The sequence below is a fragment of the Nyctereutes procyonoides genome, unplaced genomic scaffold (genome assembly GCF_905146905.1).
Source record: "Nyctereutes procyonoides isolate TBG_1078 unplaced genomic scaffold, NYPRO_anot_genome, whole genome shotgun sequence".
Taxonomy (NCBI): Eukaryota; Metazoa; Chordata; class Mammalia; order Carnivora; family Canidae; genus Nyctereutes; species Nyctereutes procyonoides.
The window spans coordinates 41,600,126-41,618,797 of NW_026575120.1; the positions used below are offsets into that span (position 1 = coordinate 41,600,126).

Genomic DNA, 18,672 nt, shown 5'->3' on the forward strand with positions numbered 1-18,672 from the left:
CACCCGTGTTCACACCGGACGCTCTACAGCGCCCTTCTGATCCCCGAGGTCCCCGCAGCCCGGGCGCGGTGCACGCCTGTGGGTGCCCCCCGCCGCCCCACAGCACGAGCATCACAGCGGCGGGGGTTGGTGATTACACTGCAGCAAAGGTGAGGGAGGTGCGGAGATCCCGGGGGACGTGCACTCACCTTCGTTCCAGGTGCCCCCAGGGAGCGGCTGCAGCAAGCACAGCAGAGGCAGTGCTTGCACAAGCACCCTCCAGCCCGGCCCCCCGCAGACGGCACCCATGGGGCCTCTTGCTCACACCCCAAACCCTGGCACCTCCGATGGGCCTGCAGTGGCAGACAGCCGTCCTGTCCCCTGTCCCGTGTCCCAGAGGGGACAGCGAGCCCGGCCCTTAGCACCTTGCCAACCAGCCAATCGTGAGCGTATTGGGTGGGGGAGCTCAGGTCTCACCCACCCATTCCCCGCCCCTCCCTCTCCCTCCCCCCACCTCTCCCCACCTACTCCCTCCCCCCCAAGGCCTAGGACAGCCTCCCCTCAAAGGCACCTCCTACATGGTGGGAACACGCAGGGGCAAGTGTAGCTCCAGCCAGGGCGGTACCCTGGTAACGTGGGGGAGTGACACGGGGCGGGCGCCCTGCACTCCCAGGGGAGGGCCAGCACGGGACACCCGCACGGGACACCCGCACGGCCCTCTGCCAGCTACTCCTGCTGCTGGAGGAGCAACCGTCCCAATACTCACTGTCTCAGCTTCAGGGAAGTTGAGTGTCCACAGACGAGCATTGAAACACCCTCATAGGGCACCATAAGGGATCCCAAACCCCTGGGGTGCTCTGGCCACTTGGGCACAGGGCCTCCCTCCTGGTATCCTGATCCTTTCCCTCCGCCTCCTCCTCCCCCGCCCCCCTCCACCCCCACCCCCCCACCTTCCCCTCTCCTTCTGCAAAGTCACAGGGAGCAATCCCACCAGCAGGACACAGATCATCACAGAAGTCATCATTCAGCCCTGAAGACTCCAGTGATCACTTTGACTCTTCTCTTAAAAATACATCACAAGCAGGAAATCATAAGTACTTTTGCCTAATCCTGTTCCAAGGCAGTCTTGGAAGGGCGGGGTCTATCGGGTCCAGAACACACGCGGGCCCACGGGAGCAGCGCAGGACCACGGGGGCACCCGCCCGGCTCTCGCCTTCTTCCTTTGTCCTTTTGCCTCGAGTGGTCTCCCCCTTAAATCCACACCAAGCAAAACTCATGACGTAGTTAAATGATAAACCATGACCCAGAAATAAGATCATCTTTGGAAGCCGTTGCCACTTGTGGCCGCAGAGATCAAGTGACGTCAGCCTCACACCACGTGTGCTGGAGGAGGGCCGGGGACGAGGGGAGCCACTGCCGACTCTATGCAGGAAGGTCCCGTGTCCCTAGAGGCAGAGGAGCCACCAAACACCCCAAGTCACCCGGATTGTGACCCTCTGGAGACCCGTCCAAGCCTGGGGGAGCCACTCCCCAGGGGCTCTTCCACCAGGGGCTGGAGGTCAGCAGGGGGCACAGCCCCCCACCTCCTCACAGGTCTGCCCCCAGGAGGGGGCGCCCCAGCCCCCGTCCCGGCCCTCAGTCTCCCCGCCCATCCTGCTCCTCCGACTCACACAGCAAGGAGTCCCCGAGGACAGAGGTGTTCTGGTCACCTGTGCTGGGGCACGAGGCTGTAGTCACGGCGAGCGGGAAGCACGGGCAGGCCCTCCTGGGGGGCCGCTGGCAGGCACCCTAGGACCAGACCCAGGGCTGGTTCCTACCCGGTTGGCCAAGCGCCTGAGGGCTGTGCTCCCCTGACCCCACAGCGGTGGCCTCCGAGATGCTAAGCCCAGGGCTACACCCAGCACAAAGGTGCAGAGCCGGGGTCTCCCCGGGCCTCCCGGGGTCTCTGCTGGAACCGGGGCTCAGTCACTGGGGATCAGGGCCCCCCGTCCCCGTGCTCCCAGGGGTCGTCGTCTGCTCATCGGGGACGGGAGGCCCCGCAGCCTGGGCCCCACCACAGGCCCGCCCACCTTCAAGGGCGGGAAGCAATCATTCCGTGCTGTGCCGCTACCTGATGCACAAGTCCGCGTGGCCTCCTGGACCTCAACATGACGAGTCAGAATTTACTTTCCTATCCGGAAAGGACACGCGTGAAGGTAAAAAGCCTAAAGGCCTATGTTGAGCAAAAGGCCAGAGATGACGGGCTGCATTCCAATAATACATACTACTCAGTCCCTTAAAAAATAATTTATTTTTTCATTACAAAACCGACGAGGAGAGTTTTAGAAAATACTTAAGTTTACAAAGACGAAAATGAAACATTCACAAGTCATCAGATTTAAGTGCTGCTGCATATTTCTCCAACCTTTTTCTTTTCTTTTAAAGATTTCATCTATTCATGAGAGACACAGAGAGAGAGGCAGAGACACAGGCAGAGGGAGAAGCAGGCTCTCTGTGCGGAGCCCGACGCAGGGCTCGATCCCGGGACCCCGGGGTCACGGCCTGGGCTGAGGGCAGGCGCTCCACCACGGAGCCCCCGGGCGTCCCCCAACCTTTTTCTGACACCCACACGTACGTGGCTATTCTCAGACCTGGAGTCCGGTCATACCACCTGTAGCTATGATCATAAACACTGCACCACGTCAGTACGTTGTTTCTGTAACGTTACTTTGAGAGCAGAAAACACTGTCGAGCCATAGGTTATCTGTGTAAATCCCTATAATAAAAAGTATTGGGTCAAAGGGCACACAGCCCTTTCTAAGGCTTTTCCACACATAAAAACCCAACCAGAGCCCAGCAGTGGCTGCAGGGTGAACGTCTCTCCCGTATCCCATCCTGACCCACATCCTAGCTCAGGGTTCACGTGGAGAAGCCAAAAAACCCAGCAGAGCTCAGGCTTCCTTTCAGATCTCCCATCGGGACCCCCTTAAAAGGCCACGATTCCGAGCGCAGCTCTGCCCTTCTGCCATCCACCGAGAACTGGAAGGCCGCTCGGCACCTGGCCAGCCCCACACGACGGAAGCCACAGAGCGAGTCTCCTGGGTATAGGACGTGACCGAGGGGCTCAGCACTGGGACAGACGAGTCTTGAAATATGTTAACTGTTCAAGTTATGTTCACGTTTCTAACCTGAGCTAACGGAACTGCAGTGGTTACCGCTCAGCACAGCGGCTTGCTGGTTTCCCCAAGCGCCCGTGGGAGAGAAAGCCGTCCTCGGTCAAGGCTCTGAGACCCAGGGAAGCACGAAGCAGGGCGTCCTGCCGAGTGCAAGACACAGACCCCCGCGTCCTGACCCCCGGAGACAGCCTGGGTGGCCCTGCCCACACGGAGACTTGGGCCAGCCCCGAAACCATCAACACAACTCTACACGCAGAAGGAAATCACCTGTGGGTTTACGGCGCTTTAGAACCTGCGTGCAAACCTACTTGACCACAGCAGGGTTAAAATGAAGACGCTCTTCCCAGACTCGTGAAGTGACTGGTGGACACGGAGCCTGAAACGTGTAGGATTCGTTACTCCGGACGCACAGCGAAGCCTGGAGAGAGGGCCACCGATCACGCGTCAGAGGCCTGGATTCGAGTGCCATCCCTGCCACCAGCTCAGTGTGCCTGGGCGCGCTGCAAGATGCACTCTGACAAATAAAGGATCTCAGGCGTCTGTGCCGCTCCAGCCTGGACAGGCCCTCCAGCAACACCAGACGCCCAAAGGTGGGATGCGAAAATACACACGCCGGACGCCGGAGGAGCCGAGGCGCGGTGGCCACGGGGGGCGGCCAGGAGCCACTGCGCCACCACCTCGTGCTACAGACCAGTACTGTAGACTCACTGTGCGCGAAACATCATTTGGATGATCAGCAGTGACCAACTTCCCAGATCGGTAACTATCACAGCAAAAAAAAAGGTTTATGAACTCTCTTTAGGCTGTTTCACTGAACATCATGATTTCCAAGTCTTACTGCAGCAAGGAGAGAAGAGACGCTTGAAAACTGGAACGATACGAGCTTTAAAGAGTTGCTTGAGGGCAGCCCTGGTGGCTCAGCGGTTTGGTGCCGCCTTCAGCCCGTGGTGTGATCCTGGAGACCCGGGATCGAGCCCCACGTCGGGTTCCCTGCATGGAGCCTGCTTCTCCCTCTGCCTGGATCTCTACCTTTCTCTCTCTCTGAATAAATAAATAATCTTAAAAAAAAAAAAAAAAAAGAGTTGCTTTAACAAATGCTACGTCCCACGCGAACGCTCACTGACAAGCATCAGAAACAGCACTCGCGACCCTGGGTCTTACCACGGGCTCCAACGCGCTCAAGTGGCCGGAAGACAACTGCTCAAGGTTGCAGATTCCTCTTCCGCTTACCCTAACCCCGCACCTCACTTCTCGGCCTTGACATGCCAGTTAAGACGCGTCACAGCGTCCTGTCCCCGGGCAGCGGCCTCCCCACAGCGGGACCGGATGGGGCAGCGTCAGGGGGGAAGCAGGGCCAGGGGGCTCCGCGTGCTGCAGCTGGACACCCGTGTGACTGAGGCGGCCACAGGGCTGCCCCGGCCGGTTATCAGGCTCCAAGGACAGAGCCAGGGGAGGGCGGGGTGTACAAGCCTAAACCTATCTGAAGTCTGGATAAACAGTCTCTCTTCCTCATTTTCCACATCTTGACAACAAAACAGACACAAGAACAAAGGAGACTAAAATGTAGTAGGTTTATCCAACTGTCTTTCATTAACCCAACTTTTAGCCAGAAAATTTCTGAAGAAGTAAAATGCACAGACTTGCATGGCTCTACACGTGGCCCACGGCCAGCACGGCGCAGCCCCAAGCTCCCGGGTGGGGACCGGTCTATGAGAGGGCCGGGATGAAGTACTGCAGGGAAACGTCCTCGTGGAGCAAATCAAAGTGGACAATCTTGTTACTGACGAGGTCTGAGGAGAGAAGAAACCCTGTCACTGCCAAGAGCCCCGGCGCTGCGGCCCACCTCCCTGGGGACAGGCTGCAGTGGAGGACGGGGCACAGGAGGGGTGCACGTCGCACCGAAGCCCAGGTCAGGTGGCGCACACAGGGCGAGGGGCACATTCCTTGGGAGCCCCGCTCCCTTCAATGGCCGCGAGAGGCAGTGGTGACGGCAGGGCCACAGCCTGCACGGGCAGGGGTGGGAACGGTGCAGGGGCGCGAGGGCGGGCGAGGGGTACCCATGGAGCCCACGAGGGTAGGCCAGGCCAAGTGCCAGGCTGCGGAGGGACCAGTCACAGGGGCCGTGGTGGGGCAGGCGGAGACCCAGGGTGTGGGGCAGAGGAGTGGGACGCTGCAGGACGCCACCCCGGGCCAGAAACCACAGGCAGAAAAGCTGGTTTGAAAGATCAAGCCAAGGGTAGGAGAAATCCAAGTCGTACTGTGTCACAATCCCTGGCTCATCGCTGACCTCTGGGGACCCCAGTCACCGTTCTGAGGGCTCAAGCCACTCAGCTGGCCGCCTGGCGTAGAACCCACAAGGCCCGCTGTCCTGAGCGGGCCACGAGGGGGGACTCAAGGGCAATGCCCCCCCCCAGGCTTCCACTCTACACGGGGCACAGCCGGGTTGCACTGGCGCCACCCAGCAGCCTGTGCAGAGCCTGTCAGCAGACGGGAGGACTGGCTAAAGCCTGGGCCGACCCCACACCAAGACGCAGCTCCCACCCTCAGCCCTAGAACCCACAACAGGCCAGGCCAAGGGCTCTCGGGATGCAGCGCACGCAGACCCTGGTACCCACCCCAGGATCCGGCCATTCCAGCATCTGCGACCATAACCCTGGCCCTCGGTCGCCGTGCCCCATCGCCCCATCTAGTGGACGTGCTCACTGCCCTCCCGTGATCTGCTTCACTGCGTGTCTCCTTCTATGGGGCTGCTCCTCCTTGGCAGGCACAGCCACCTACAATTTTCTGTTCCCGTCAAGTGCGCTCCTGGGCCGTCCTAATGGGCCGTCCTAAGCGCCGCTCCAAGGTGGCTGGGCGCTCAGCCTGCCGGCTCCTCTGTGGAAGGTGTGGCTCCCTTTCAGTTGCCCTGATCGGAGTGGCGAGGAGACAAAGAGCCGTGGAAAGCTCAGGGCGAGCAAGCCCTTCCTCTTTTTTTTTTTTTAATTTTTATTTATTTATGATAGTCACACACATACACACACACACACACAGAGAGAGAGAGAGAGAGAGAGAGAGAGACACATAGGCAGAGGGAGAAGCAGGCTCCATCCATGCACCGGGAGCCCGACGTGGGATTCGATCCCGGGTCTCCAGGATCGCGCCCTGGGCCAAAGGCAGGCGCCAAACCGCTGCGCCACCCAGGGATCCCAAGCCCTTCCTCCTGTGTAGCCAATAACTCCTGAGAGCCGGGAGGGAGGTGCAAGCTGAGGAAGACGGGGCCGACCGCGATCCAGGGCCCACAGGCAAAGATCGGGACAGGAGGCAAACGGCCAGGTAGGGGACAACTGTAGGCAGCGCTCAGGGTTCAACCCACGAAGGCAACAGAGGCAGAGCAGGGGAGCTGGGGCCAAGCCCACTTGACGGGGTCAGGGGCTCCCCTCAGCAGGTCAGACTGGACGATCAGCACCTGTTGTCTGGAAGCCTCCCCGGATACAGACCCACACAGCCCCGTGCCAAGCCAGCGATGCTGCAGGCCACCAGGCGCTGCTAAATCCAGGAAACCCCAAACACCCACCTGCCTGAGAACACCTGGTCCCTATGGCTGAGCTGTGTCTGCACCGAGGAGACCGCGTACCGTCGGGGCCTGCCTCTGATTATGGGATCTGAAACGTGGACAACGATCCACACACATACTCACTGCACACAGCCCTCGTAGGGTTCACTTGCTGTCCAGCGAGGAACTGCAGGAGCTTCCGGATGTCTATGTGCACTTCAGCCATCTGCTCGGGGGGTCTCTCCTGAGACGCGTCTTCAGAGGCTACAATGACACGGACAGTGTGGGAGGTGACCGGGAAGCGTGGGGACTTAAACAGATGATTCCCGTTGCCACTGTCTGGCACAGCCTGGAAATACAAAGTGTGCACACAGTCGTGGCTCAGCAAGCAGCTACCGAGGCCTTCCTTCCTTCTAAAACACTGTGCAAACTCCCAGGGACTCTACCTGAAATATGACCCACTCTCCCCATTTTGGTCCAAGGAAACGGTCCCTGCTAGCCCCCTGCCACACGCTGAGGAGCGGGACCACACAGCTCACGTGTGACTGCTCCTCCTTGGGAACGAGGGGGAAGAAACGGTCCTTCCCCGTCTGGCCAAGCATCACACACCCTTGTTGTAACACATTAAAATAAAGAAAACGAGTAACACGGAAGGGAAGGCACTCACTTCACACGGCTGTCAGCAAAGCCTCGCCAGGTGGACCTCCCATGGCTGGATCAGCACATGCTTCGCTGTAGAGTGGACCCCCCTAGGATGCACCTCTCTTAATGCGACGTGCACTGACACACCCTAACTGTAGCACTGGGGGGCCTATCACACGGTTGAGAACATTGGAGGGGGCCCCAGGGGCTCAGCGGTTGAGCACCTGCCTTCGGCTCAGGTCATGACCTCAGGGTCCTGGGATGGAGCCCTGTATCCGGCTCCCTGCTCAGCGGGGAGCGTGCTTCTCCCTCTGCCTCTCCCCGACTCAGCTCTTGCTCAAACAAATAAATAAAATACTTTTAAAACTTTAGAGAAAGAACAGAACACACCCGGGATCGATCCGGTTTCCACATCATCAGTGGACATGCCAGGGCCCCGTGTGGCGCCCGCTCCAGCACCCGCTCTGTGTGCCCCAGGAGCTCTGCAGGCACCACTGGGCCCCCTCTCCCCCAGCGCCCCTGTCACCCTGTCACTTGCTGCAGCTGAACCGGTCCCGTGGTGTCCCAACACCGCAGAGGGGATGAAACATCAGGTCAGGCGAAGAAAGCTGTTATGTGCTAACCTAGTCCATAAATACTAGGGACTGCAGTGGCAGGAGGTGAACCCTGTCAACCCGGTCACTATTCCAGGGCAGAAATGGGCAGACCCGGGCCCCTGGGGCCCCAGGGACCACAGGTGCAGGCGCTGGTCCTCAGGCCGAGGCGGCTGAGCTTCCCCAAGCCTGAGACCCCGTCGGCCGCATTTCTCCCGTTCTGCAGGCAGAGATCTGAGCAAGCTGTGCCCCCCGAAACCACGTGTCCCACACACAACACGACCCCTGGGAACACGTACCGGGCGGAGGGTTCCCAAGGTCTTTGAAGTGAGTTGTGACGCACACAAGTTCTGTTTCTATTTTCAAGTTCAACTCTCCGCTGAGGTTTGCTTCCATGATCTGCAAATGGAGTATTTTACAGTCTTAAAAAAGAAGAAGGAAACAAAAGGGGGAGAAAGGCCCACCTGACACCCTGCAGCCCCCCGCGGCCCCCGAAGGAGGGCCCGTCAGAGCAGAGACCAGGGAGAGGCGGCAGCAGCCTGGCCCCAGGATCTTGGCAGGTGCCCGCGTGGACAGGAAGCCACGGGGGCGAAACACAAGGGGAGTGGAGCGGGACAGGGGGTTTCCAGGAGGGGAGGACAAAGAGCGGGAAGGGATAGCGGAGGGGCCGCCGTGGAGGCAGCGTGCTGTGACGTGCCGTGGTCACAGCAGGACAGAGCCCTAAGCCCTGGACCTCAAAACCATCTGGGCCCCACTCCCATGCCGAAAATGAGAACCCGTGCTCTAGAGGATTCCTCAAAGGACTGTGGTCAAGCCCCAAAGTGAGATCTTCAGGGAAGACAGCACGGTGGCAAGAGCACTCGGAGACGCAGGGTCCAAGCAGCCGCGTCCAGCTCCGCGAGGACAGACCGCCGGGAACAGAAGGGAGACAGCAGAGCCCGAGTTGGGGCCGGGTCGCCGGCGGAGACAGCGGGGGAGGATACGGGATGGCACGGTGCCCAGCAGCAACACGGAGCCCCGGGCAGCACACGAGGGCCCAGCGGTCCCCGGGAGCCCTGGAAATGGGGAGGGGACGCACCTGCATCCACCTGCGGGGGACGCTGCCCGCACAGAGGAAGGCCGGCCGGAGCGGCCCACGGCAGGCTCCAGAGAAGGCCCCTCGCCACGCCTGTCCCCACCGTGAAAGCCACTCCTCGCAGTGACTCAATCAGAGCGGAAGCCCGCCCGCCCTGGAGAGCACGCGGGTACAGCCCAGGGTGGCGGGAACGCCGAGCAACACGACTCCCAGGTCGTCTGTCCCAAGCGACCCTCTGGGAGGCGGCTGGACGGGACCGCAGGCGGTCTGCTGTCCCCCGTACGGCGCAAGCAACACCTGCGCCACTTACAGGGGAACGTGGGAGCAGAGTCCCGTGGGAGCGTTTCCGTGCTGACAACGGGGACACCCTCAACTGCTACAAACGGGAGGGGCACGTGGAAATCAGGAGAAGCTTGTCCACAGCCGTATTCTCTAAGTGGTCAAACCTGTCTTCTAACTACAAATGCAACATGACTACAAAACTTTGAGAATCTCCTGGGAACATAACCCGTTTTTAAAAACCAAGCTCAGGAGTGCCTGGGGGGGCTCAGTGGGTGAAGCCTCTGCCATCGGCTCAGGCCATGATCTCGGGGTCCTGGGATCAAGCCCCGTGTCGGGCTCCCTGCGCGGAGGGGGGCTGCTTCTCCCTCTGCCTGCCCGTCCCCCTGCTTGTGCGTGTGTGTGCATGTACTCTCCCTGTCAAATAAATAAGTTCTTTATCAAACTAAAAAAAAAAAGGGGGGGGTAAAAACCAGACTCAAGGTTGGGAGGTGAGATTTCCAAATTTCGAAAGGTCTGGAGATGCGGCATTTCCGTCTGCACTGCCAGCAGAGTGGCTTGGTGACCTGCGCTGGGGTACAGGCCCCGGCCCATCCCCAGAACCCACCTCCCAGTCTCCCAGCCTACGCCACTTCCAAGGTCACAGACAGCTCTCCTTTCCAGCTGCAGCCTCCACCACCAACCAGCACGCTTGGGTAACGGGACTAAACCCACCAGTGAGGTTCACAGAAAGATGCGTGTGCCGCCGTATAGCCCACGGCCTCGCGGACCCGCCCGTGGCACGCGGTCTCTCTCCCAGGTGTCGGCACCTGCCCCCCTCTAAAGCCGGAGGTCTTCGGGAATCCACAGAGCTGTTTGCAAGTCGGCAGTTTTGGTTACCCACCAAACCCAGAGGCTGGTGGGAAACCTGAGACCTGCGGGGAGCGGGGGGGGGGGGCTCGGCCCGCAAGGCTCTGGGCTCGGGCAGCCGCGTCTGTACGCAGCAAGCACGGTCTAATAGTTCTCATTCCTGTCCCTTAATACCTGTGAACTCTAGTATTTCTCATTCTAAAAACAAAATTTAAAACTTCTCTGAACTTGACTGAGCGCTTATCTGGAGTCTGTTGTTTAAGATTTTATTTCTAGGTCATCTCTACCCCCGACGTGGGGCTTGAACTCACAAGCCTGAGACCGTGAGCAGGAGAGGCGCAGAAGCCAGGCAAGGACCCACAGGCTCCGAGCGTCCCAGGCGCCTCTGACGACTCGAAATTGAATAGGAAACAGTCCTCCAAAGATCGGACTGTTGCATAATCTTGGAAACATGCCCTCGAATGTTAAGTGCTTGCTGTCAACTCTCCATGTGAACCCAGACACATGCTGTCGCATTTCTGAGCCCATCCTCCTGGAATCCAGCACAGAACCTGAGCAAAATAACATAAAACAACCTGCAGGTTCTCACTGCCTTTGAAGTGGTTTCATATCAAGATTTCATTCAGGAAAGCAGCCTGCCAGGCTCTCCTAAGCTTTCTTCTGATCCTAAAACCGAAGTGACCGCACACGAGCCCGCCCACTGGGGCACCAGCAGGGTCTGGAGTGCAGTGGCCACCAAAACTCAGGGACAGAGGGACAAAGGCCTAGTCCTCTGAGCGCGGGCCACCGAAGGCTGGCTGTGACCATCCTCGGGAACATCAACCGCTCCAACGTTACTCTATTTCTCACGGGGCTGGGAAAGCCCTTACTTCTCTGTGATTTCGCCAGTGACCGTCCCCTACCACTTCTAAGCATGACCCAGTGCGCTGGGCGGCCAGCAGGAAGCGTCTCTCCGCACACACAGAGCAGCAAAGCTCCCATGAAGACGTGCCGTCCTGCTCACCTCGGGGGATACCCGGCACGAGGCCAATGGGCTGCACGGTGCGGCCAGGAGGGGCCCCAGGCCCACGTGGCCCGAGGACCCCCCCCCCTTGCCACAGCGTCACGATACCATCACCCCTGCTTTAACCACAAAGCTGATGAGTGCAGCTTCCGAGCTGAGGGCAGGCGGAGCAGGGCAGGACGGGGCTCTCACCTCGGCCACTGCAGGCGGTGCCAGGCCAGGCAGCAGGCACGCCAGGCTGCGCATCGGGACTTGGTCCCAGACCCCAACCCACACCTGCTGAACCAGAACGTCAGCTGGCCCTCCCTGCAGGCCTCCCCGCTCCTGCCTGGGACCCCTGCAGGAGGTAGGGAAAGACCGGGGGGCTCAGCCCGGGTGTCAGCACCTCCTGGAGGGTGATCTGCGCAGGCTGAGCCCCCTCCTTTCCCTCTCTCCCCCTTCAGACGCAGACTTCTGGTCAGGCTCACTGAGCTGTGTGCCTGGCCACTCCAGAATACTTCCCAACAAGAGTTCCAGACTGTAGCAGCCACGGCATGAAATCTGTTTTTAAACATTCCACAGAGATAAACACATCTCTGATGGCTCTGGGCCCCTGTGCTGAGTCATTTCCACTGAACCAAAAGAACACTCAGAGCCCTGGATTAACTGCCCTGCCTGTCCCCCCATGTGCCTCACGGAGCCCCTCAGAGCCTCTTGGGGGTGCCCAGAGTTGCCCCAGAGGAAGCTCCCAGCCTGACAACTAGATCCACGTGAAAGCAGCCACAAGAAAACGCAGACATCTGGGGGTAGCCTCGTCCCGGGCTAAGTGGACAGGACCCTCCCTTCACGGCCAGCACCAGTGACTCCTTGAACAAACACATGTTAGCAGGTGAAACATGGAACGTTGTGTCCAACACAGGAAAGAAGGCCCAAAACCGCCAAACACATCCTCACGAGGCCACAGGTGCAAATACACGGGACGAGGGCCACGGCGGATGCTCTCCCCGAGGGGAGGCAGCAGAGAAGCCCCAGAACAGGATTCTGCTGGCAGCTGTGAAAGTGCTGGCTCTGCACCCAGGCCACGTCTCCGGGGGCGCCCGGACACCACAGGGCGGGGCGTGAAGGCATCCACACCTCCAAGAGGCGCGGCCTTCTCCCAGGGTACGCGGCCCAAACCAAATGCTTGTGAGGTATGTGAAATGCCGTTTTCTGAAGAAGTCACCACTTACAAGGTGATTGCTGATATTCTTCATTTTTTCCACGATGCTCTTCATCGTCTTCAAGACTGGTAAGTAAATACTAACCTACAAAATCAAAGAGGAACATCGAAGGTGTTAGAAACACGAGCACGGTCAGTTAGCGACAGGGGCTCGCTACCCGTCTGCGATGCATGTGTGCTTAGCACAAGGCCCGTTCTCTAGTTGTCTGAATAAAGTTCCTTTAAAAACACAAAAAGAAGGACGCCTGGGTGGCTCAGTGGTTGAGCATCTACCGTTGGCTCAAGGCGGGACCCCAGGGTCCCGGGATCGAGTCCCGTGTCGGGCTCCCTGCACGGAGGCTGCTTCTCCCTCTGCCTGGGTCTCTGCCTCTCTCTGTGTGTCTCTCGTGAATAAGTAAAATCTTTAAAACACAAAAATATGAAAAGAAAAACAACCTTACCACCCTGCTACCTCCTCCTGCCTCTGGTCACTTGGGCGACGGCGTCCCTGTGGGCATCCGCCTGGGGCCAGGCCGGCAGCCCTTTAGCCAAGATGCCCCTGCACGGCCGGTGGGATGATGCAGCACCATCCTCTGCCCTGCGGGGCCACAGCCACACGCTGGCCCCACCCCACACACGGATAAACCCTGCGAGGGAGCCTGGCTCCAGCCCTCAGCCCGGGCTCCGAACAGCGCCTGAGACGGTGCGGTCCCTGCAGGGACCTGCCAGCAGGAGTAAACGGTCTCCCCAGTCTGTGTCAACACTTCTTTTTCCAGAAATTGTGAGCAAGAGGCGGAGGACTCTGTGGCACCGCCCTGACTCTCGGGGGCTCTGGGAGGCCCCCCGGCAGGACCGGCTCTTATACACGTCCTGGACAGCGCTCCCCACAGATCTGTCCCCCCAAGCGCCCCGTTAAGTTAGTTTGACTCCAGCGCTACGACCCAAGCACTTCTCTCTCCGTGTGTCGCGTGTGGTGTTTCCGCCACGTGCAGCGCTATCTTTAGGTATTTCACATAACCCACAAAAAGCAATTACTGCAATTCTTTTCCTGAAGTATCCTTTAAAAATGACTAGCGTTTCCTCTCAGGTACTGTATGATCTTTGAATAAAATAAACTACAAGACCGTAGCTGAAATCAGGGAACTGGAATCACAGCACTGAACACATCACGAGCGAAAGACAACTGGCATCACTCACATCGGAATCTGGAATGGTAGGTTCTTGCAAATCCTTCCACAGCTTTCTAGGAATAACCTTGACGGGGATGTCGTGGGTCACCACGCGACTGCTGCTCGACACAGATAACTGTCGAGAGAAAAGTTAAAACATATTCTCGTAGCGTGAATTAAAAAAACAGAATAACTGAAGGATAAATGGAAACGAGTATCCAAATCTAAGTGGAACGGCCTCAATTTGTTCACCAAAGCACATTCACCAGATATTTAGCACAGGCCTGTTTGGCTCTTAATCCTGTAACAGGTTAGATGTGTGGGAAGTAACACAGGGTCCCCAAGTTCCAGGGGCACAGGTGGGTCAATGAGCAAGAAAACCAACACCCACAGGGGCATCCGGGGCTCAGTCGGTGAAGCATCTGCCTGCAGCTCAGGCCATGATCTTGGGGTCCTGGGATCGAGCCCCGAGTGGGGCTCCCTGCTCGGCGGGGGTCTGCCTCTCCCTCCGCCTCTCCTCCTCCCCCACTGCTCAGGTGCACACATGCAAACATGTGTTTTCTCAAATAACTAAACAAGTAATCTTTTAAAAAGGGAGGTTGGGGATCCCTGGGTGGCGCAGCGGTTTGGCGCCTGCCTTTGGCCCAGGGCGCGATCCTGGAGACCCGGGATCAAATCCCACGTCGGTCTCCCGGTGCATGGAGCCTGCTCCTCCCTCTCCCTCTGCCTGTGTCTCTGCCTCTCTCTCTCTCTCTGTGCGTGTGTGACTATCATAAATAAATCAAAAAAAATTTTTTTTGAAAAAAAAAAAAAAAAAAAAAAAGGGAGGTGGCTGCATTGAGGGAAGGCGAGGAGGAAGGGCACTGGGCTGCGGGTCTCAGGGAGCCAGAAAGGGAGACATTCCAAATGGAAGCCCGAGGGCCCCCAAAGTCTGGGAGCTGGGAAAGAAGAGGATGCTCCAGGGGACCATGTGGACGGTGGGAGTCGGTGATTTGGTTCCAAGACAGCTGGGGCCAGGCGTGCAGGGTTCTGGACGTCATGGTAAGACACGTCAACCCCATCCTGTGGGCCAAGAGAGCCTACAAGGTGTGCGTCCCGAGGACGGCCAGACAACAGAGGCTTCTGGAAGCAGCACTGAAAGGTGTGCATTCTGGGAGAACGGGAGGTCACCCGAAGGTGTCAGAGGGGACGCGGGGAAGTCCTCCCAAGGTGCAAACAGACAGAGAGCATGATTTGTGCACGAGGTGGCCACACCTGTGATGGGAACACGCAGTCGGAAGCGGGGTGGGAGGGCCCTGGCACGGGGAAAGACAGAGGGTCCCAGCCCGCGCGCGGCAGGAGCACAGCACCATTTACACACGAGGGGGCCTGACTCCCGTGGAAAGCAAGTGTCTGCGCGCACCTCCCTCCTCTTTGTAAGCCAACTAGCTTCCCGGGTGCTGCTGGAAAGTCCGGATTCACAGCCACTGGTACCCTGGCCGGGGCGTCTCGGCGCTGCCCCCCACTCACCAGCTCTATCGAGACCGTGAGGCACGGAAAGTGCTTATTGGTCAGCTTGATCTTCAAGGCTCTGGCGTTCTGGGCCGTTTTCAAAGCTCGAGATAAATTCTCCGCGGTTAGGTCTAAATAGATGGCGTTGTTCTCCGCAGAGATGCCCTCCATCTGGAACTCGCTGAAGAAGTTCTCCTGAGGGAAGGCGAGGAGGGGACCCTGTGGCCTTTCCCAGGGCTCCCGGCGGAGGCGCCCCAGCCGCCCGCGCCTCCTCTCACCTGCTCCAGCTCACACCACATGCTCACCCCTCCGCTGGCCACTCTGTCCGACAGCACGAAGTTCAGCTTCTCCGGGCTGATGCGCAGCGTGCAGGTCTTGGCCAGCTTGGCGATCATGGCACTGACCCCTGCGGGGAGCCAGGGCGCAGGGCAGCTGCTTCGGGACGCTGGTGCGAAGGGGCCTGGCGCGGCGCCCGGGGAGCACGTGGTGCCTGCCCAGCGCCGGCCGGGGGGGGGGGGGGGGGGGGGGGACGGGGACGGGGATGGGATGGGGACGGGGATGGGGATGGGGACAGGACGCGGACGGGACGGGGACGGGATGGGACGGACGGGGACGGGACGGGAGGGGACGGGGACGGGAGGGGACGGGAGGGGACGGGACGGGATGGGACGGACGGGGACGGGACGGGAGGGGACGGGACGGCGGCGCGGGGCTCACTCTGCGCTGGGCCACAGGGCTGCAGGCCGAGCCGGGCGAGCCCAGGGCCCCCACCCACGCTCGTCTGACCCAAGGCAACTTCCCCGACCGTCCTGGGCGCCGGCTCAGCCCCCGCGGGCCGCAGCGGCCTCCAGCCCACCTTCCCCACCTTCCCCCACCTTCCCGGGGGCCCATCACCTCCCCGCCCGCGCGCGACCCTCTGCCCTACGCCCTTCTCCCCATCGCCCCACGCCCCGGCATCCCCCAGCCCCGGCCCCGCCCCCCGCGCCCTCCCCGCCGCCGCTCACGGGTGAAGTGGTTCAGACAGGCCGCGTCCACGATCTTGGCCCGAAACTTCATGGCGGGACCCGCGCCGCCCGGGGCCGGTGGGCGCTCCCCACGCTCCGCACGCTCCCCACGCTCCTCCAGCCGACCGCCCGACGCCGCGCCGGGGGAGGACGTCGGCGCACGGCGGGGCGGGCCACGGGGGGGTAACATCCGGGGGCGGGGCTACGGGGTCACATCCGGGGCGGGGCTCCGAGGACACATCCGGGGCAGGCGGGGATGCGGGGGTCAAATCCAGAGGGCGGGGCTACGGGGTCTTTTCCGGGGGAGGGGGAATGGGGGGGTCACGGTCCTGGTAGGCGGGGATGGGGGGGTCACATCCGGGGGCGGGGCTCCGCGGGCACATCCGGGGGCGGGGCTCCGCGGGCACATCCGGGAGGCGGGGGTGGGGCGGTCACGCCCCGGAGGCCCCGCGGTGTGAGGTTCCCCCCCCCCCCCAGGAGCGGGTCCCGGGTCTCAGTGCGGGTCTCGCTCCGGGTCACGCCGCGGGACGGGGTCCGGGTGTCGCTCTGGGGTCAGGTGTGCGGGAGAGGAGGGGTCCCGGCCTCGCTCCGGGTCACGCTCCCGGGGGCTGTGGGGTCGCCGCCCGGGCCACACGCGCGGCGCAGGCGGGGCCGGGGTCCCGGCGTCCCCGGGGCGCGGGGGCTGCGGGGGCTGCGGGGGCTGCGGGAGCGGCGGGCCTGGGGCTCCGCGGGCGTCACCGGCGGCGGCGCGTGTTTCTGGGCTTCAGGCTTTGCGGGGACGCGGTGAACCCTGTTTCCAACTGTTGAAGGCGCTGCGAGCGAAACCGACCGTTTATTTACAAGGGACCAAGCAAATTTCTTTTAATTCGTCTTTTTTTTTATCTATGAGAGTCACAGAGAGACGGAGAGAGAGAGGCGGAGACCCAGGCGGAGGGGGAAGCAGGCCCCATGCACCGGGAGCCCGACGCGGGATTCGATCCCGGCACCCCAGGGCCCGAGCCGCCCGGCCGCGTCCTCTACGTCCCGGGTGGAGCCGAGACGCAGGTGAGCTCGGTGCCCTCGAGTCGCCGTCCCGCATGGCGGCCTTTGCCGAAGGACTTGTTGGCTGCACAGCATCGCGGGCCGCAGGCTGGGCGCTCCTTCCCCTCCTCTCGGGGCCGCCGACCCGCCGCACGCTCGGTCCACGACCCGCAGCGCGAGGACCCGCCTCCCCCCTGCCCCAGCGCCGCCTCCGCCGCTTTCAGGGCCGTCTCCGAGTCTGCGAGTGCTGTGACTTCGGCTACGACTCGTTCCACTACAACGTCCGCCCCTTCTTCTCTCCGTCTTCTGCGTCTCCTGGGACGCGGATGCGGCTCTTCTGGTGAGCGGCTGCGTCCCGCCGTCCGCCTCCGCGGCCCGGGACCTCCCTTGTTTTGAGCCTTCCACTTGGGACTGCACCTCGGTCAAGGCACTTTTGACGTTGGCCGGACTAGACTTTAGCTCTTTTGTTTCTACACTAAGGGACTGTCGAGTTTCCTTCCGCGCTCTTTTCCCAGCCCAGCTGCGATCTTCTTTATGATCATTGTTTTAGACTCTACTCAGACACCATCTATGTGTACTGATGAACTTCCTAGCTGCGGGTACCACGAGGTTGTTATGGAGGCGAATTTCTCCATCTCATTATTCTATCCAAAAAGAAGGAAGAAAAACAAACAAACAAGAAAAACAACGATAACAACAACAGCAACCGCCCCCCCCCAAAAAAAAAAAAAACCCACTAGATGCTGTGTGTGCTTTGGCCTCCTTGTGAAAAGAATCTAAATTCCAAAAAAAGAAAAAAAGGCAAAGTACGATGAGAGTAAACAAAAATAAGTAATATATAAGGTATATACATAAAAATTAAAATCAAGCAATTAATAAAAAAGAATCGAAGAAAAGAAATGAAAATAAAGCAAGCCCAAAGTACAGAGGAAGCTCGACCCCGCTCTCTCCGCGGAGCTCGAGCTCTGCGGCCTCTGCAGTCGGTCCACCTGGCGGCAGCGAGGGGTCTGGGCGGGGTCTCGGGGCGGGGCCGCGGCGCTGACGTCGGGTGCGCACCTGCCTCCAGGGCTATGAACCTGCCTCAGGAGTGATGCACCTGCCTCGGGGGGGAGATGCACCTGCGGGTCGGAGGCGGGGTCTGGGCCCCCGCTGGCTGGCGGCGCTGTGCTGCCCCCGAGCCTCGGTGCTGAGTAGGGGATGCGGGCGGGGGCGCCGGGTCCCCTGGGCCTGGGGCTGAGCATCCCGCCCCCCCCCCCGCCCCAGTCTGCAGGGGCCTCCGCCGCTTCTGCAGACCCTGCGTTCACCCTGCCTGCGTCCCAGCTTATGTTTGTTTTCTGATCTCGGACAAGTGACTGAGTTTCAAACCTCCAAGTTTTAGGGGCTGCCCTGGGGAGACCCGTGCTCCTCCCGCTCGGGAGGGTCTCCTCCCGCTTCTGGCCTTTGCTGGCCCGGCCCAGGGACGCGGCCCCGTGACTGCACAGGGGTTTGCAGTTTGTGGCCACACAGGGCAGACAGCTGGCCCTAGTCCCGCGGCTCTCGGCCGGGGTCCCCGCTCCTGGGCCTGGGAACCGTTGGCGCCACCGTCCTTGGGACCCCGGGGATCCTGAGCCCACCCTGTCGCTCCAGGGGCCGCCCCCCACTTCGCCTCCCGAGCACCGTCAAGGCCGGCGTGTCCCCCACTCTAGCAGACTTCTGGAAGTTCTG

At 60.6% G+C, this 18,672-nt stretch overlaps 1 protein-coding gene across 4 annotated transcripts in view; it reads right to left on the reverse strand.

Annotated features, from left to right (window-relative positions):
• The window catches only part of HUS1 (HUS1 checkpoint clamp component), a 31,270-nt gene extending 15,150 nt beyond the window's left edge, over positions 1–16,120 (reverse strand). The window contains exons 1-9 of one of the 4 annotated variants that reach the window (XR_008665711.1): positions 15,949–16,120; positions 15,223–15,350; positions 14,963–15,139; positions 13,482–13,589; positions 12,316–12,390; positions 8,201–8,300; positions 6,811–6,930; positions 5,913–6,039; positions 4,692–4,924 (exon numbers count right to left, since the gene is read on the reverse strand). Coding sequence is in view for 3 of the 4 variants with exons in the window: in XM_055335537.1 (XP_055191512.1) it covers positions 4,842–4,924; positions 6,811–6,930; positions 8,201–8,300; positions 12,316–12,390; positions 13,482–13,589; positions 14,963–15,139; positions 15,223–15,350; positions 15,949–16,000 (843 nt within the window). In the remaining variant the exon portion in view is untranslated. Of the gene's footprint in view, positions 1–4,691; positions 4,925–5,912; positions 6,040–6,806; positions 6,931–8,200; positions 8,301–12,315; positions 12,391–13,481; positions 13,590–14,962; positions 15,140–15,222; positions 15,351–15,948 lie in introns of those variants that run through there. The other 3 variants (XM_055335537.1, XM_055335538.1, XM_055335536.1) reach the window with 3 other exon arrangements.
• Positions 16,121–18,672: the final 2,552 nt, after the last annotated feature.